The 15,130-nt window shown below is 50.5% G+C and overlaps 1 protein-coding gene across 5 annotated transcripts in view; it reads left to right on the top strand.

Annotated features, from left to right (window-relative positions):
• The window catches only part of LOC147627276 (tRNA-specific adenosine deaminase TAD1-like), a 96,409-nt gene that overhangs the window by 30,166 nt on the left and 51,113 nt on the right, over positions 1–15,130 (top strand). For 3 of the 5 annotated variants that reach the window (XR_015268474.1, XM_086815908.1, XM_086815910.1), the window contains 4 exons: positions 11,642–11,762; positions 13,988–14,154; positions 14,231–14,623; positions 14,871–15,124. Coding sequence is in view for 4 of the 5 variants with exons in the window: in XM_086815908.1 (XP_086672034.1) it covers positions 11,642–11,762; positions 13,988–14,154; positions 14,231–14,623; positions 14,871–15,124 (935 nt within the window). In the remaining variant the exon portion in view is untranslated. Of the gene's footprint in view, positions 1–11,284; positions 11,482–11,575; positions 11,763–13,987; positions 14,155–14,230; positions 14,624–14,870; positions 15,125–15,130 lie in introns of those variants that run through there. The other 2 variants (XM_086815909.1, XM_086815911.1) reach the window with 2 other exon arrangements.

The raw sequence follows: 15,130 nt of genomic DNA on the forward strand, positions 1-15,130 counted from the left end.
GTGTAAGGGAGGGTCGCCCATGAAAGAGAGGGAGAGGTATGTGTGGTCAGCTCCAATGGGTATGGGCGGAATGATAAAAGAGCTAAGTAGGCGGGAAGCCTCTCTAGACCCCATGATGTAGTCCACTGTACTGCCTCCTCCATCAGCAACTCCATGTGGCATACATGTCAGGCTGCCTGAAGCTGGCCATTGCGCCATCCCGTTATAAATAACGAGACGGTGCTGGGAGCCTAGTCGGAGTAGGTGGCGTCCGTATGCAGTGGATGCAGCTGTGTCAGCAGAAATCTGCCTGGTGTCCGCTACGTCGATGGTGTAGAGAATCTCCGGATCCTCAAAATCATATGACTCGCACTGATGTCCGCATGTCCTGGCATTGAAGTCCCCCATAAGGAAGACTTCGCCTAGTGTAGAGTACTCCATAATCCCCTCCATCAAGCATGTGTACGGTGACTCCCCCATCTCCCCCTCCTCCTGCTGCTCTGTCAATGCAAATCTGGAACCTGTGGGAGCAAAGTAGCATAATGCTATATAAATGATCTGTGCCTGTGAGAGCTCTAGCCGAAGCCAAATGAAACGGGCCTCATGATCACGTGCTACAATCTGTACCCGGTTTTGTAACTCTCGTCTGAACAAAATGGCCACCCCTCCGTAACCACGGGAAGTGTTCTGGCGTGTACACTTCTGGACTCCCACTGAAAACCATGTATCCTCGGTAGGCCTCTCTCTGGGCTCTCATGTGTCTCGGTGAGTAGTATGATGTCATGGTCTCTCATCACCTCCTCGAGTCTCTCTGGGTGTGTCCATAGATCCCCATTGCAGTTCCATATTGCAATGTGTATCTCCTCATGTTGTGTTTCACAGGCCGCGAATCCCTATGCGATGGTCTTGCCATCAATGATAACTCGACCATCTCGGTAGGATGCCTTCTTCCCTTCCTTGCGTGCTTGATGTACTCTAGGCATGCATGCACGCCGGTGATCGACTTGCATCTTCGTGAGGTCATCATCAAGATAGATAGGTGGGCCGTCAAGCCCTCTCAAGATCACCCTCTTGCGGATGAAAGTAGATCGTGACTCCTCATTGGGGAATTGGAGGATGAGGGCTCTCTTCTTGTTTGGAGAGAGAGAGAGAGAGAGAGAGAGTCAAGCAAGAGAGCTGTGGGTCGCGAACCAGCAGAGAAGGGTTCGCGCACCCTTCTCCTCAGACCTCTTCCACTACGCGCCTTGCTCCAGGACCTGCCCGTGCTCTGTGCTTCGCGCCCTGTTTCTGCCCCTAGCCCATGCCGCACCCAGCCCTGCTCTCCCGTGAGTTGTGTATGTTCCCTCCTTTTTTTTTCTTTTTGCTTATCTCTGTGTAGGTGTAGGTGTCGATGTGCATGTGTGTATCTGTGTGTGTGCTTGTGAGTGGATTTGTGCATGTTTTGCGTGTGTGTGTGTGTCTCTGTGTGTGTTTGAGTGGGTGTGTATGTGTGCGTGTTTATCTGTGTGCGTGTGCGAGTGTCTGCGCGTATGGTGTGAGTGTGTGTGGTTGTGTGCGTGTGATTGGGTGTGTGTTGCTATTTTGTCAAGGTTTCTAGGGTTAGGGTTTCACAACTGTGCAATTTTTTTTTTTGTATATGTTTTGTTTTTGTGTGTGTGGGTTGTGTTCTTTTGTGGCGGGTGCGTTGGGTTTGGGTGCGTCTTGGGTGCCTTGTGGTGTGGTGCTTCCTTGCCGCAGGGGCTCTCCCTTCAATTCTTCAACCTGTCCCTCTAGTTAAAGAGTCAAAGCTGTTACCGTGTTGGTGTCCTGCCCATCCTAAGCCCTCACGTGGTTGCAAACTTCTGAGCTTTCACCGCTGGTGATTAGCTCTTGGTGGTTGGAGATTAGCCTCTTCTGCTTGTGGGCCTTCCAATTCTTCCTTCCAGCTGTGGAGCTTCCTAGCCAGTGACTCTTCCGTTGGTTTCCGGACTATTTGCTTCAGTTGCTGCCCCATCGATCGGGTTCTTATTCTTGTTGTCTTCCAGTCTCCTGGTGGTTTTAGTGGGTTCTAGAGGTGGGTCCGGTTTGGTTGGTGATCTCACTTGGCACATGGTGGCTCCTCTCTTGTTGAGGATTCTGTAGCCTCATCCTCGGCACCTCTCTTCAGTCCCTTGGGTGGCTGCACTTTCCTCACCTCCTTAGCAGCCATGTCTTCACTCTCATCTTCGCATGGATGGTTCAGTTCATTATCTTCGGGTGTAGCCAGTTTCGTGATTACGAGCTTTGGTCTTCTCCACAGGCCACCTTCTCTTCTACTGATGATGCTCCTTGATGTGGGGTGCCTATCTTTCAGATGCTGCTACTGGGAGCTCCCTCCCGCCTCTTTTTAGGTCCCAGGGCAATTTTATTCTCTTCAAGAGAGGTTTTTCCCCTGGTTTTTTTTCAGTTCTATCGGCCTTGTGGCCACTTTTGTTACAATATGTATGCGGTTTGTGCTTTAGATGCCACGGTTTCTGGCTTCGGCCTACCTTTTTATAGTTGTATGGCCCCGTGTCTCAGTTGTAACAGTTTTTGGCCTCGGCATGATCCGGCATTCCTGCCCAGTTGTACTTCCCCACAGACAAGCTTATTCAAGCGTCTTTGGGGTTTATTGTACTTGGTAATACAGACCTGTGCTTTTTGCGAGAGAGAGAGAGAGAGAGAGAGAGAGAGAGAGAGAGAGAGAGAGAGCAAGAATGATGCATATGAGAGAGATGTCACGAGGGTGGTACCTGTAGGTGAGGGCTCAAGGAACACAATAATGAATTGATGAAATAATGACGTAAATAGGTTGCCAATCTGTAGGTAGGGCATGTAGGCCAAAAAGCCTACACTGCCTAAAAGTTATAAAAATCATAAAATGATAAAAAACCAAAAAATGGGGCAATTGAATGAAAGGGTTGCCAACTTACAAACAAGGGCCTAACACTAACACATCGAGGACACAACATCTGCTAACAGGTTTGCTCCATTTTTTGGGCGACCCCCTCCCATTTTTTGGGCGACCCCCTCCCCCTTCACAAGAAGAATGAACTCGGAGCCCGAAACGCCATCTCACTTATGACTAGGATAACACCACGTTCTTGTGTATACCATTTTCTTTTTCTATTTTATAAACTTAGGTGCAGGATGTTTATTAAATCCATGCACCCAACCAAAGCCCAATTGCCCACCCTTGGTGCTCCATTATTCTCGCAATCGGGCACTTGTGAATCCGGCCTTAGTAAAGGTGGTTTTGCAAACAAATTTGTAAAATGTACGGCACATTTTTTTTCCAAGAATTCTGTTAAAGCTGTGCAATCAGCACCAAAGTTATTTTGCTTTGTTTCAAAACCCAGGCTTGTGCTTAGAGTGGACAACCTGTGGGCATGAAAATGCATCAGCAGTGAGGAGATCTAGATTCTAGACCTGGTATGAGACACAAGAAGCCGGCTCACATTTATGTCTCCAGCTAATAAGAGTGAAGGCAAGGTAAGGTTGCATCTAGGCGAGCTTGATGCCAAGGCCAGCCGGCACCCATTCTTTGGGACTTGAGGAAAATTCAACCTTTGTTGTTGCGTGTCACACGATGCAAAGGTTGGGTGTAGTGGGAGGTCTCTCAGCCTCCTGCACTTAAGTTGTGGTTACAAAATATAAGCATTGTATGCTCTAAATCTGGTTCGCATTTAGAGTGGAAGAATGAAATCGTGTACTCATAAGTAATGCTGATTTCAAGTGGGAATGCCACAAACCTACGTAGCCAGGGCGAGTTTTTCAAGCATGCGAAGAAGAGGAAGGACTCTAGCTTTCCACCCAGCTTAGAGTGACGAGGGAGACCTTGAGCCCTAGCCCTAGTAATACGACCATGCCTGTAAACATGTCCATACCTCGATCAAGACTTCATGTGCCCTGGCTGTATGATGCACCTTCCATAGTACTGCCTGTTGAAATGTCCCTAATATTCTAGCCCGAGCTTTTGACACTACAGTATACATGGCAGGTGTATTTTACATGATTGTTTCTCTCTTATCTTTGCAAAAAACATTAATAGTTGATATTGTGCTAATTCTTTCTATCTTTGGCGGTGCATTCTCCCTATCAACTACTTATTTGCTGTACTAATTCTTTCTATTTGCTACTTCCCTTGGTGCTAGGCTTCATTATGGCTGACTCTGCCCTGCATCTTTGGAGGTTTGACAGAAACTTAGTACAAATGCCTTTGTGTAAATATATGCTCTTATGTGTGTGTGTGTGGGGGAGGGGGTTGCATGCGTGAGAGAATATCTTGATACAACGTTCTACACTTACTATTGGGCACTGATGACGTTAGTGGGGGTGTCGTAATATCTAGTCCATGCTATGCATAATGGAGTCAATAGTTATGTAGTCTTTTTTTTTTCCGAGAAAAGATCCTTTCATTAGTTATATAAAAACGCCCGTAGGGCTACAAAAGATCTCTCCTGCTCCTAAGAGAGGTAGAGCAGCGAATACATCATGGCAGCCCGGGAGACTCTCCCTAGGTGCTGCAAAATACAAGCATCAGTACAAAGAACTGAGCGGCTAAATCATACAATAGGGGGGGGGAAGAGCCAAACAGGTGGCCTGTAGTGCCAACGGGGGGATCCCGTGTGTAAGGTGTAGAAAGGGCCACAACGCCGTAAGATTGCCTCATCCGAGTCTCCCCGGATGCGGTCATACTGTCCTCGCAGGGTGTGGATCAACTTCTGCCAAATCCCCCGTACAGTCTCTGCTGGTGGCTCCAATCTCCCCTCAAAGGCCGTAAAGCACGAGGCCCTCCAGGTGAACCAGATGGTGAGGCTGCTGAGGAGCTCCCATCGTAAATCTCTCTCCTGTGTCCAGCTGGCGGACGAGAAATCCGGTGCCGGAACCAGGCGAGGCTGGCCCCTAATAAATCTGATGGCCTGACTGCCCTGCTCCATCTCATAGCCCATAGTAGGCCCTGACGAAGTCGACCAAGCAGCGGCACCCCACGTAAACATACCCTCTGGAGAGAGGGGGGCCAGAATACGCAGCATCCGCAGCCAAATCTGCTGTGCCTGAGGGCAGTCCCAAAGGCAATGTCTCTGTGTCTCCATAGGGTGGCCGCATCGGACGCAGGCCGCCGGAAGACCGCTGTAAACAAGCCAAGTGCCAACTGCTGAGCCCCTGTGGGCGACCAGCCCCACTGAAAAGCCGAGATCCTGCGGGCCTGCCGACTAGCCCAGAGCCGAGCCCAGAAATCCTCCAGGAACTCCTGTGAGAGTCCCTGTAGTCGCCAATGCCCTGCTGCCGCTGGAGAAACCGTCCTCCTTGCCGTCAAAAATATGCCTTCCCAGCCGAACAGTATACTGGAAAAAGGTGATCTCTGTGGCCTCACTTGAGGGATGCATAAGGATCATGCCACTCGTACTCCCCGGGGTCCCACTGTAGCCGGGCCAAGGGGCGCGCTGCATATGCCCATATACGCCAATCCGGGAGCACATCAGCAGGGTCGGGGTCAATATGCCACTTCCGAGAAGCGGCGGCCACTACCCGAATCCTCTGAAAGGTGCACTCTGCAACCAAAGGCGACTCCACCTCCACTCTCTGGAGTCTGCCCTCATCCTGAATCTCATAGTAGAGGCATCTGCCATCCTCAGTGCTAGCTCTGACAGCAATCAGGATCTCCAACTGTGTAAAGGCTCCCATCCACCGTGGGGCCACTGGCTCGAGAGGCGTGAACCACTCCTCTGTGAGTGCCTCCTGTATATCATCCCTCATAATCAACCCCCCTCTGAAGTGACTCAGCCTCTCCACCTGGATCTCCTCTGGTAGACTGCAGAAAGCCTGCCAGTCTTCAAAACTGCGAGCTGGGCCTGCCGCTAAAGGTCCCCAGGCTAGACGAGGCCGAGAACCCAGCATATGACCCTGCTCCGTGCGAACCGCTGGGCTCCAGATGAGCGGCTGCCTGGCCCGCTCCTCAACACAGGAAGGAGGCCGCTGAGAGAGCCCCGGTCTCAGCAGCTCCCAAGCTCTCAGGATACTCAAAGCAAATCTGTCCTCCCATCCTCTACTGAGGCCTGTCCTCCTCATCTCTATGAAGATCCAGCGAATCTCTGGTGCCCAAGTACCCCCTGCTGGGGGCGCCCGAGCCTGCAGTCGTTGCAAGAGGAGCTCTTTCCAAGGCTCAGCGCCTGGAAGCAACCCCCGAACAGTAAGCTTCCCCAATAAGGCTCTACTCTGATCGACTGGATCTATAATGCCCAAACCGCCCTGAGCCAGCGGAAGTGTAATAACTGCCCATGCAACCTTTGCCCGAGCTGGCTGACCGTCCCTCCCAGACCACAGAAAGTTCCTAATCAGCCTCTGTACCTGGCTGATGCAAGAGCTCGAGAAAATCCAGCAAGACGTAATGTACCACATGGTCGCTAATAGCACCTGATTAGCCACCACCACCCTCCCAGCCAAGGATAGTCGAGCTGTACTCCAATACAATAGCTTCTTCCGAATGCTCAGAAGAAGCGGGGCAATCTGCTGCTCAGGTGACAAATCCAGGCCAATCTGGCATCCCAAATACCGCACTGCTGTGCCTGGAGGAATCCATCTAAAACCGGGGTCTGGGCTCCATGCCGGAGTGGGAGCACTACTGATCCAAAAGGCCACTGTCTTGCGCCAATTGATCAATGCTCCCGAAGCTGCACTAAAAACCTGGAGCGACTGCTCAGCCCGAATAAGATTGGCCTCATGGCCATGCAAAAATAAGCCCGTGTCGTCTGCAAACTCAGCATCAAGCAGGTCCTCCCCCCGGACTGGGAGCTGCAGACCTCTCAAACCAACCTCTTCTGCCGTCAGATACATACTCATAGCCTCCGCAAAGAAGAGAAAAAGGAAAGGAGCGAGAGGACACCCCTGACGGACTGATCTGGTCAGCTCAAAACTCGGCCCCCGTCCTCCTGCAATCAGCACCTGGCTGCGAGCTGTGGAATACAGAGCTGCCACCCCTCTGATCCATCCTGGCTCAAAGCCCAGGCGAAGCATAGTGCCCTCTAAGAAACCCCAATCAACTCTATCGTATGCCTTCTCAAAATCGAGAAGCATCACGACCAAGTCCTCGCCAAGAAATCTAGCTCGGGCCGTCGCCTCCCAGAAAGTAAAGATGTTGTCAAGGATACTGCGCTCCTTGACAAATCCTGTCTGAGTAGCATGAATCAACTCCCCCAAGAAGGGCTGGATCCTCAAACTCAAGGCCTTTGCCAAGACCTTGTAGACAGTATTGAGGATCGTAATAGGCCTCCAATGCCGAATGTCATCTGATACTCCCTCCCCCTTGGGGATAAGATAGATCAAGCCCTCTGAAAAGCTCTGCGGCATCACCCCAGTGTCCAAAACATGCTGAAAGCCCCTGCGGAGGCCTGGCCCCAAAAGGTCCCAATAGCGCATAAAAAAGGCCGTCCTCCCCTGGGCAACTATGTCGCGGCAGGACCCTCAAGGCCTCGGCAAGCTCAATCTCTGACAGAGGCGCACCTAGAACTGTACGCATATGGTCTGTGACCCTCCTCTGCACATGGGCCCACACAGTCTGTCTGCAAACATCCCGATCCTCAGTGGCTGGCTCCGCTGAAAGCAGGTCACTATAAAATGCAGTAGCAATGGCTCTGATCTCCCCGAGCTCAGTAGCTACCGATCCATCCGGTCTACCAAGCTGGCGGACTCCTGCTCGCGCATGACGAGGTCCAGTGATCTCAAAAAACTCTCCAGTCACTCTATCACCAAGCTGCGTCCACTGAGAGGCCTGACGACGATAGTAAAACTCATGTCTCTGCTCCTCTACCTCTCTAACCTCCTAGCGTGCCTGGCTCAGCTGGGACGCCACCCACTCACATGCAGGCTGCTGCTCCTGAAGGCGCTGTAGCGAAGCAAGGCTGCGTCTCAGCCGTTGCTCTCGCTCGCGAATCTCTCCCAGTCGTGTCAAAGCTGCAGCGTGTAGAAAAGAGCTAAGATCAATGAGTCCCTGGGCACACTGGCCCGCTGCATCCTGGTCAGAGCACTGACTATCATACCAGATCCTCTCAATGTCCTCAGCGAGACTGGGATCTGTAAGTACCCTTTCTGGGATCCTCAACTGCAAGCTGGGCTCCCGGGTCCCCTCCTCCAATGTCAATATAACTGGCACATGATCTGGAAATGAGGTGCCAGCGAGAATGCCGACGGAGCCCCCTCGCTCCCCTAACCAGTCGCCCACATAAAAGCGATCAATCCGTGATAGATTAGTCCCCCCCTGCCGGCGATCCGACCGAGAGAAACTAAGACTGTCCTGAGACCGGGAGAAAGCCCCATGCTGCCATGCATCAGTGATCCTCAGTGACATACAAAACCGGTCCCAAGCTGCAAGCTCCGTGCCGTGCACTGTAACATGACTGCCTCCCACCCTATCTGCCGGGTCCTCAAGCATGTTGAAGTCTCCCCCAACACACCAATGTGCGGCCTCTGGCAGTGCATCTGTAACCTGAGTCCAGAACTCTGCTCTGGCACTAGCATGATTGGGCGCATAGATGTTGAGCACACCCAATAGCTCATCATGCATCCTCAGAATGACATACTGTGCTCTACCAGGCACAATGATCCCTCGATCCACAATGGCCTGCCGCCATACATCTGCAATAACCATGCATACTCCTCCCTGTCCACCCAAAGGACCAAACCCTGCAGACCAAAAAGTGTCCCATCTACCAGGCATCACCGAACCATATCTCCGGATCCTGCTCTCACCCAAGTGGTGCTCCTGCATCATCAAAATGTCAATGCTGCCACCAACCAGGCATCTCTGAAGCTCCTGCCTCAAGCAACCCCGATAGCGTATAAAGTGTGCTCCGCCGAGGCCCTGTACATTCCATGAGATGATCCTCATGGATGCCCTGCTGAGGTGGATGCTGTCTCAGCCGTACGGCGGGCCTTCGCAAGCGGCTTGGATGGAGAGTAGTCCCCATCCGAACGGCTGCGAATCTGCCCACCCGGTGTACTGCAAGAATCCCGGATCAGGCGCCAGTGGCTGTGGCCCATGGCGACTGCCTCCTGCTCTGACAGAGTAACCTCGTGTATACTCACATATCCAGGGTCGCGTGCCAAGTCTGCCACTATGCGCACGACCAAATGCCGAATCCCTGAGGTATCCACACTCCCGGGATCCAAGAAAAAATGAGCCAACTTCCAAAGTCGGCCTATCACATCTGTCACCTCCAGATCGCTCATGTGATGAGAAAACTCAACTGCGTGAGTCTTCAAAGTGCTGAGAGCGAGCTCTAGAGTCCACTCCCGGTCACAAGGTCCACATAGAGGGAACGAGAAGGCCACCGCTGAGTCTAGTGCCTCCTCTCCGCGGGCCGGAGGTATCACTACATGAACTCGAATGGGGGCTGGCTCATGGGGGCCCTCTGCTCCAAAAAGCCGTGTGAAGGTATAATCAAAGGCCTCCGAGCGCTGTCTAATGCCAAGGCGACTCAGCCGACTGCGGATAGATGAAATCCGTGAGGCCCTAATCGGCATAGGTCTCCTCTGTGATACTCGAGCGAGGTCAGTGCTCAGCGCTCTCCGGACTGCAGGTGATCGCCAGGGAACTGCCAGGGCCTCCCGGGAAGGTGAGGCGGGCGGAGGGGGAGGAGGGGGAGGCGAGGGAGGTGGAGAGGGAGCCGCTGCCGAAACCGGAGCGGGGGCGGAAGGAGGCGATGGTGGAAGCGAGGTGGTGGGAGGGGACGAGGGTGGGGGGGGTGAAGGAGGGGGAGCTGGCATCTCCTGGTCCTCAGTCGCTGCAGGGGTCTCCTCCTGAAGGGGAGCAAAGCTGTTCCTCACGGGAACCCAGTGAGGCTGAGACTGTGGCTGCTGCTGCAGCGGTCTCTGGGCGTGCTGCTGTGCCTGTCTCCCTCGGCGGCGCCCCTGTCCAGGCTGCCACTCCGAGGTCTCTGTGGCCTGAGCAGGTGTCCCGGAGGCAGCCTGCCGAGCCGAATCTGTGGGCGGGCCATCAGTAGCCTGCTACTGTGGTGAGGGTCGAGGTCTCCTGCGAGGGCAGGCCTTGGCCAGATGACCGACCTGCCTGCAAATGAAGCACTGGTTCGGGAGCCCCGAGAACTCCACTCTCTGATCTATCCACCCCCCCCTATCCTAGGTAGCTGAATGACCTTAGGAAGGGAGGAGATGTCAGACACCAACACTCTGACCGAGGGTAGCCCAGCTGCTCTGGCCACCACTGAAGCTGCTGAGGGGCCCGTCTCCAGTACCGAGCCCACCAAAGCTCCGAGCCTGGAGAGGAGCGGAAGATACTCCCGGCGGAGACCAGGGAAACAAACTGTAACATGGAAGAGGCGCTCTCCCTGCTCCGCCGCTGCTGGGTCAAATCCATGCTGCCAAGGTCTGAAGAAAGCCCGAGCACCCCTGATGTCAAGGGGACTCATGGCAAGGACCTTGGCAACGCTCTGGGCGGCCTCGAACTCGATCTGATAATGTCCCCGGCCCAGAAGCTGTACATCCAGGATCTTGCCCACATCTGCAAGAAGGCGGGCCTGAAGAAGATCCCTGATCTCCCCTCTGCTGGGGCGAGTGCCGACTATACGGCAGATGGTGGAATGAGCCTGGAGGCGTTCCACCTCTGCGGTGAGGCTCGCTTCCTCTTCCGGCGAAAGAGAAAGCCTGATGGGGGTGACCTCGGGGGCGGGCGAGGGGGCTGCGGATGAGTCCCTCTGAGGCGGGGCGGGAGGAGCCTCCACCAGAGTCTGAAGCTGCGGCGAAGGCGAGGCGAAGGCGGGAACCTGCTGGAACCGAAATGCACACAGAGAGGCGGGATACGGAGCGAAAAAGAAAAACAAAACCCCAAGGGGGGGCGGAAGCAAGAAGGAGGGGGGGGTGGGAGAAGGCGAAGGAGAAAAAAGAAAAAAAACCCAAAAAAAGGGGGGAAGGCGGGGGCTGCGCGCAAGAGGGAAGGGGAGGAAGCGAGCAGGCGGCAGGGGGGGGATGAGGCGCAGCAGAGAGGAGGGGGGGCGCGAAGATGAGGGGGAGGCGCGAGGAGAGGAAGCGAGGCGGAACAGAAAAAAAAAGGGGGGGGGGCGCAACAGCGGAAGCAGGCGCGGGGGGGGGGGGGGGGGGGGCTAGAAAACCCAGGCAGCGGGCAATGCAGGCGGAGGGGAGGAAAGAGCGATGGGCAGGCGGGGGCGCGAGCAGGTAGGGGGGGGGGGGGGGGGCGACAGGCGCTAGGCAGGACGACGAGCAGGGAGAGGGGAGGCGGAAGCTTCAGTGAGCCTGCAAAATTCAGTGTCACCTAGGGATAAGTTCACAATAGTTATGTAGTCTTGTGGTTGACTACCATGAGTATATAACATGCACGTTCCTAAAAGGTGAATTTGGGCATGTTCCCGGATTCATTTCGGTAAATATATTCATAGATGATATCTCATGTTATGACTTACTTTTAAGTGAATACATTTTTCAATTGTTTGATTCCTGAAGGGTTATGCAACTTTGGAAGGTATGATTTTTCAATCATACGTTTTCTTAAATCTGCTCTTAATAGTTACTAAGAGCTAAGGTCAAAAAATCCACATCCTAGGCAATGGTAATCAAGAAAAGTAAAGCTTAAAGTGTCTAATTTGTTAGATGCAACTAATTTTTGAAATGACCGAGTTTGCTCCTTTATTGGTAGATTTACAGGTGGTAGCACTAGGTACCGGAACCAAGTGTTTGGGACAATCACGGATGAGTGCTTGTGGTGATGTTGTTAATGATTCACATGCTGAAGTAATCGCACGAAGAGCTCTGTTAAAGTATGACGCTCCTACAACCCCGAAGCATTTAAAGTTACAAGTATTTTTGTTGTATTATGCCGTGTACAAGAATTAATTGTTGTTTTGACTTTTTTTTTTTGGGGCCCAAATAGGTTTTGTGGGGGGGTGAGGAGGGGGGGGGGCAGGGGGGTGGTTGGGGGGGGGGGGGGTGTTGCGCAAAAGGCAATCCCAAGCTCGTAGCTCTCAAGGGATCGCCTTGATTACAAGGCTACGTTTTAGGATTAAGCCTAGCTGATCATCTAAGCTCCAAAGGAGCCTTCTTATTAGTTTTAACAGGGGAGGGGAAATGCCATTCATAAGCAAAGGTGATGCCTTCTGAGCTGCTACCGATGGCTAGATCCGAACTCAAACCCTGTACCTCTATCTTGAAGTCTGTTGGTATGGAGAGGTGAGCCGAAGAAGGGACATTAGGAAAAGCTTTGCGATTGAACAACCTTCGAGGGTCTATGTCCTCTGAGCCTGTCTACGCCTCTTCTTAACCTCTCTTCTTCTCGCTCTTTCAGCATCTGATCTTTGTTTCACTTGTCCATCTTCCATTGACTGTTGGTTCTCATGCTCTGTTGCCTGTTGCCTCTGATCTGAGTCATTGTAGTCCAAGCGGTGCGAATAATTACTAATATGCCTCTTAAAGCCAACGTGGCCTAACAACAGCTTAAAAATAGATTGGATATCTATTCAGTATGGTCTCATCGTGCATCCTTTAAGACAACATCGTGTTTAAGGCTGTGGGGTTCAAAACATGTGCTGGATAGTTGTAGATGATCTTGAAGTGTATCAAAACCACAGGTAGTTCAATAGTTTTGACTAATGACAACAGATTGCTTATACCAGCCTACACCTGTAATACCCAATGGGAGAAAAAATGGGTTACTCCATAGAGGGGGCTTGTTCTTCTAGGATTTTTTTCTGAATGTACTCGTACTATTGATCTTTACTGTGACAAGAAGCTTTAAGTAAGTAGTAGCTTCCCTTTCTGTTTTTGAAAAAAATGCATTTGTTCTTGGTACACAGCAGCTGTCTGTTTTTTCCCTTGATTTTTCTTGTGCTGCTTCGCTTTATAATCCGGCCCGATGAAGACATATACCTTGCAAGTGTAATGATTTATTGAACAGATAGAATCCCTCTTCAAGGCTCAGATCCAGCATTTGCAAGGACAGTTTCAAAGGAACCCTGTACAGAGTTTGACAGGGGTTCATGCTGAAGCAATGATATGATTAATCTACCTCTCATAAAGGCACCAAAGTCAATGATGTAATCATATACAATGAGTGGGCTGGTATTTAGAGGAAAGGGGAAACTGGGTCAATTCTGTTGCGGACTGTAATTGTCGACATGAAAGTTCAAATTTTTGACTGGCAGTTTACTAGTTACCAGTAACAAGGTTGAAATTCCAGTGGTAAAGTGTAAATTGGTAATGGCTTTTATCAGTACCCACAGATTTAACGTCATGGGAGGGCATGTGAATTTGAAGCCAATTTTTGAGTGGTCAAGGGTTGGGACAAAGACCTAATGGTGATTCCCTACTTATTCAAGTCTGTATGTTGGAGTGTTGACCTTAGTTGGATATTGGTGCGAGATCAAACTTTGTAAGGATTATTGCGCACAGTATTTTTGAGGGTATTACCTTAGAAAACATTGTAATCTCTTGTGAATGAGTACCATGAGCATATAACTTGCACGTTCCTAAAAGGTGAATTTGGGCATGATCCTGGATTCATTTAGGTATACAGATATTGTCTTATCTTTTACATCAGAAATTGTTAACCTAGATTCCATTGGCTCTAACGTCCTTAATTTCAAATTCTATTCTGATGTGTGTGTGTAAAAGGAGTGGCTATAGATTTTGATGTGTGTGTGTAAAAGGAGTGGCTATAGATTTTGATGTGTATGTAAATGGAGTGGTTAGCATTCACGTAATTTTTCTGGAAAATTTACTCAGGAACTGGCCAAATTTTCTTATGTACTTCACACAAAATGGTCGTTGAGCAGTCCACACTGTTAAAAATGTCTGATTTATGAAGGTGTGCATTGTTACCGTTATGATGTGTACGGGAAAGAGATTTTTGAAAGATGACTTCACTTCAGCCAGTATGTCTGTTGCTTGTATGTGATTTTTTTGGCTGCAACTATTGCTCAAGATTTGCCTCGGACAAATCGTTATTTAGTTTCTTGATCTGAATCTACTAAGGTGTTCTTTATTGCAGGCTTCTTTACTATGACATCGAGGACCTTCTACAGACTAAAAGCTCCAGCAAATCAGGATCAAGGAATGATAGGCAGTTTAGAAATGTTCTTGAGTGGGATCCCGAGAAAAGAGGATTCAAGCTTTGTGCAAACACACACCTTCATCTTTACCTCAGCCAATTCCCTTGTGAGTACATTCTGGGTTTGATAGAAGTGTCTGTAAAGCTGCATTTACACTGATCCATTTATTTTGAGTGTGCTAGGCGGAGATGTGAGTGTACACTCAGACACACACGTAGAAGCAAAGAGCTCAGAGGAAAGTCATGGTTCGAATCCTGAATTGTCAATGTTGGATTCAATGCTTACCCGGGATCCCTGTCTATGTACTGCTTCAGAAAATGCCATTGATGAAGAAGGCATATCGAGCTACCAAGACGCAATCAAGAGCAGCTCAGGGGATACGAAGAGTGAGGCTTTGTCATTATATTCTACAGATTGCATGAGTAATGATGGGACGGCATTTGTTGGTGAAGAAAATGTTATGGTTGGCACACAAGTTATGGGAATGGTGAGGAGGAAACCTGGTCGTGGTGACACCACTCTGTCAATGAGTTGCAGTGACAAAATTGCACTGTGGAACTTGCTGGGTGTACAAGGTGAGGTTTTATAAGCTCTCACTGCTCAGAACACTGTTTTCTGAAGAAAGAGCAAGTATTTAGGGTGTAGCAAAACATTTAAATAATTAACTAAACAAGGGAAGTACTCTAGCAATAAACCATCAAAAGCTGTCTCATGCCTTTCAAAGACATCACACAAAAGCATTCTTTTCTTGGGTTGTGAGCAAGCTATGTGATTCAGTACTTCTGTTACGTCTGTGATATAAATGGAAATGCCACATTGCAGGGTCCCTTCTCTCTGGCTTATTGACTGAACCATTGTACCTTACTAGTATCACAGTTGGCATGAGCAGTAGTCTTTTTGGGCAAACAATGAGCGCTATCACAGAAAAGGGTGTGCTCAAATGTATCACATCTGTTCCATCTTGCAATTCCATCAGAAAGAAGACAAAACATTGTTTGATTTCTTTACAGCAGTCTCTATATGGACGGCTTTCTCCTTGTTCTTCTAAGCTGCTTGCTCCCTTCAGATTAAATTTGGTAAGT

This window comes from Cibotium barometz, chromosome 21 (assembly GCF_041138505.1).
Source record: "Cibotium barometz isolate CiBa-2024 chromosome 21, ASM4113850v1, whole genome shotgun sequence".
Lineage (NCBI taxonomy): Eukaryota > Viridiplantae > Streptophyta > Polypodiopsida > Cyatheales > Cibotiaceae > Cibotium > Cibotium barometz.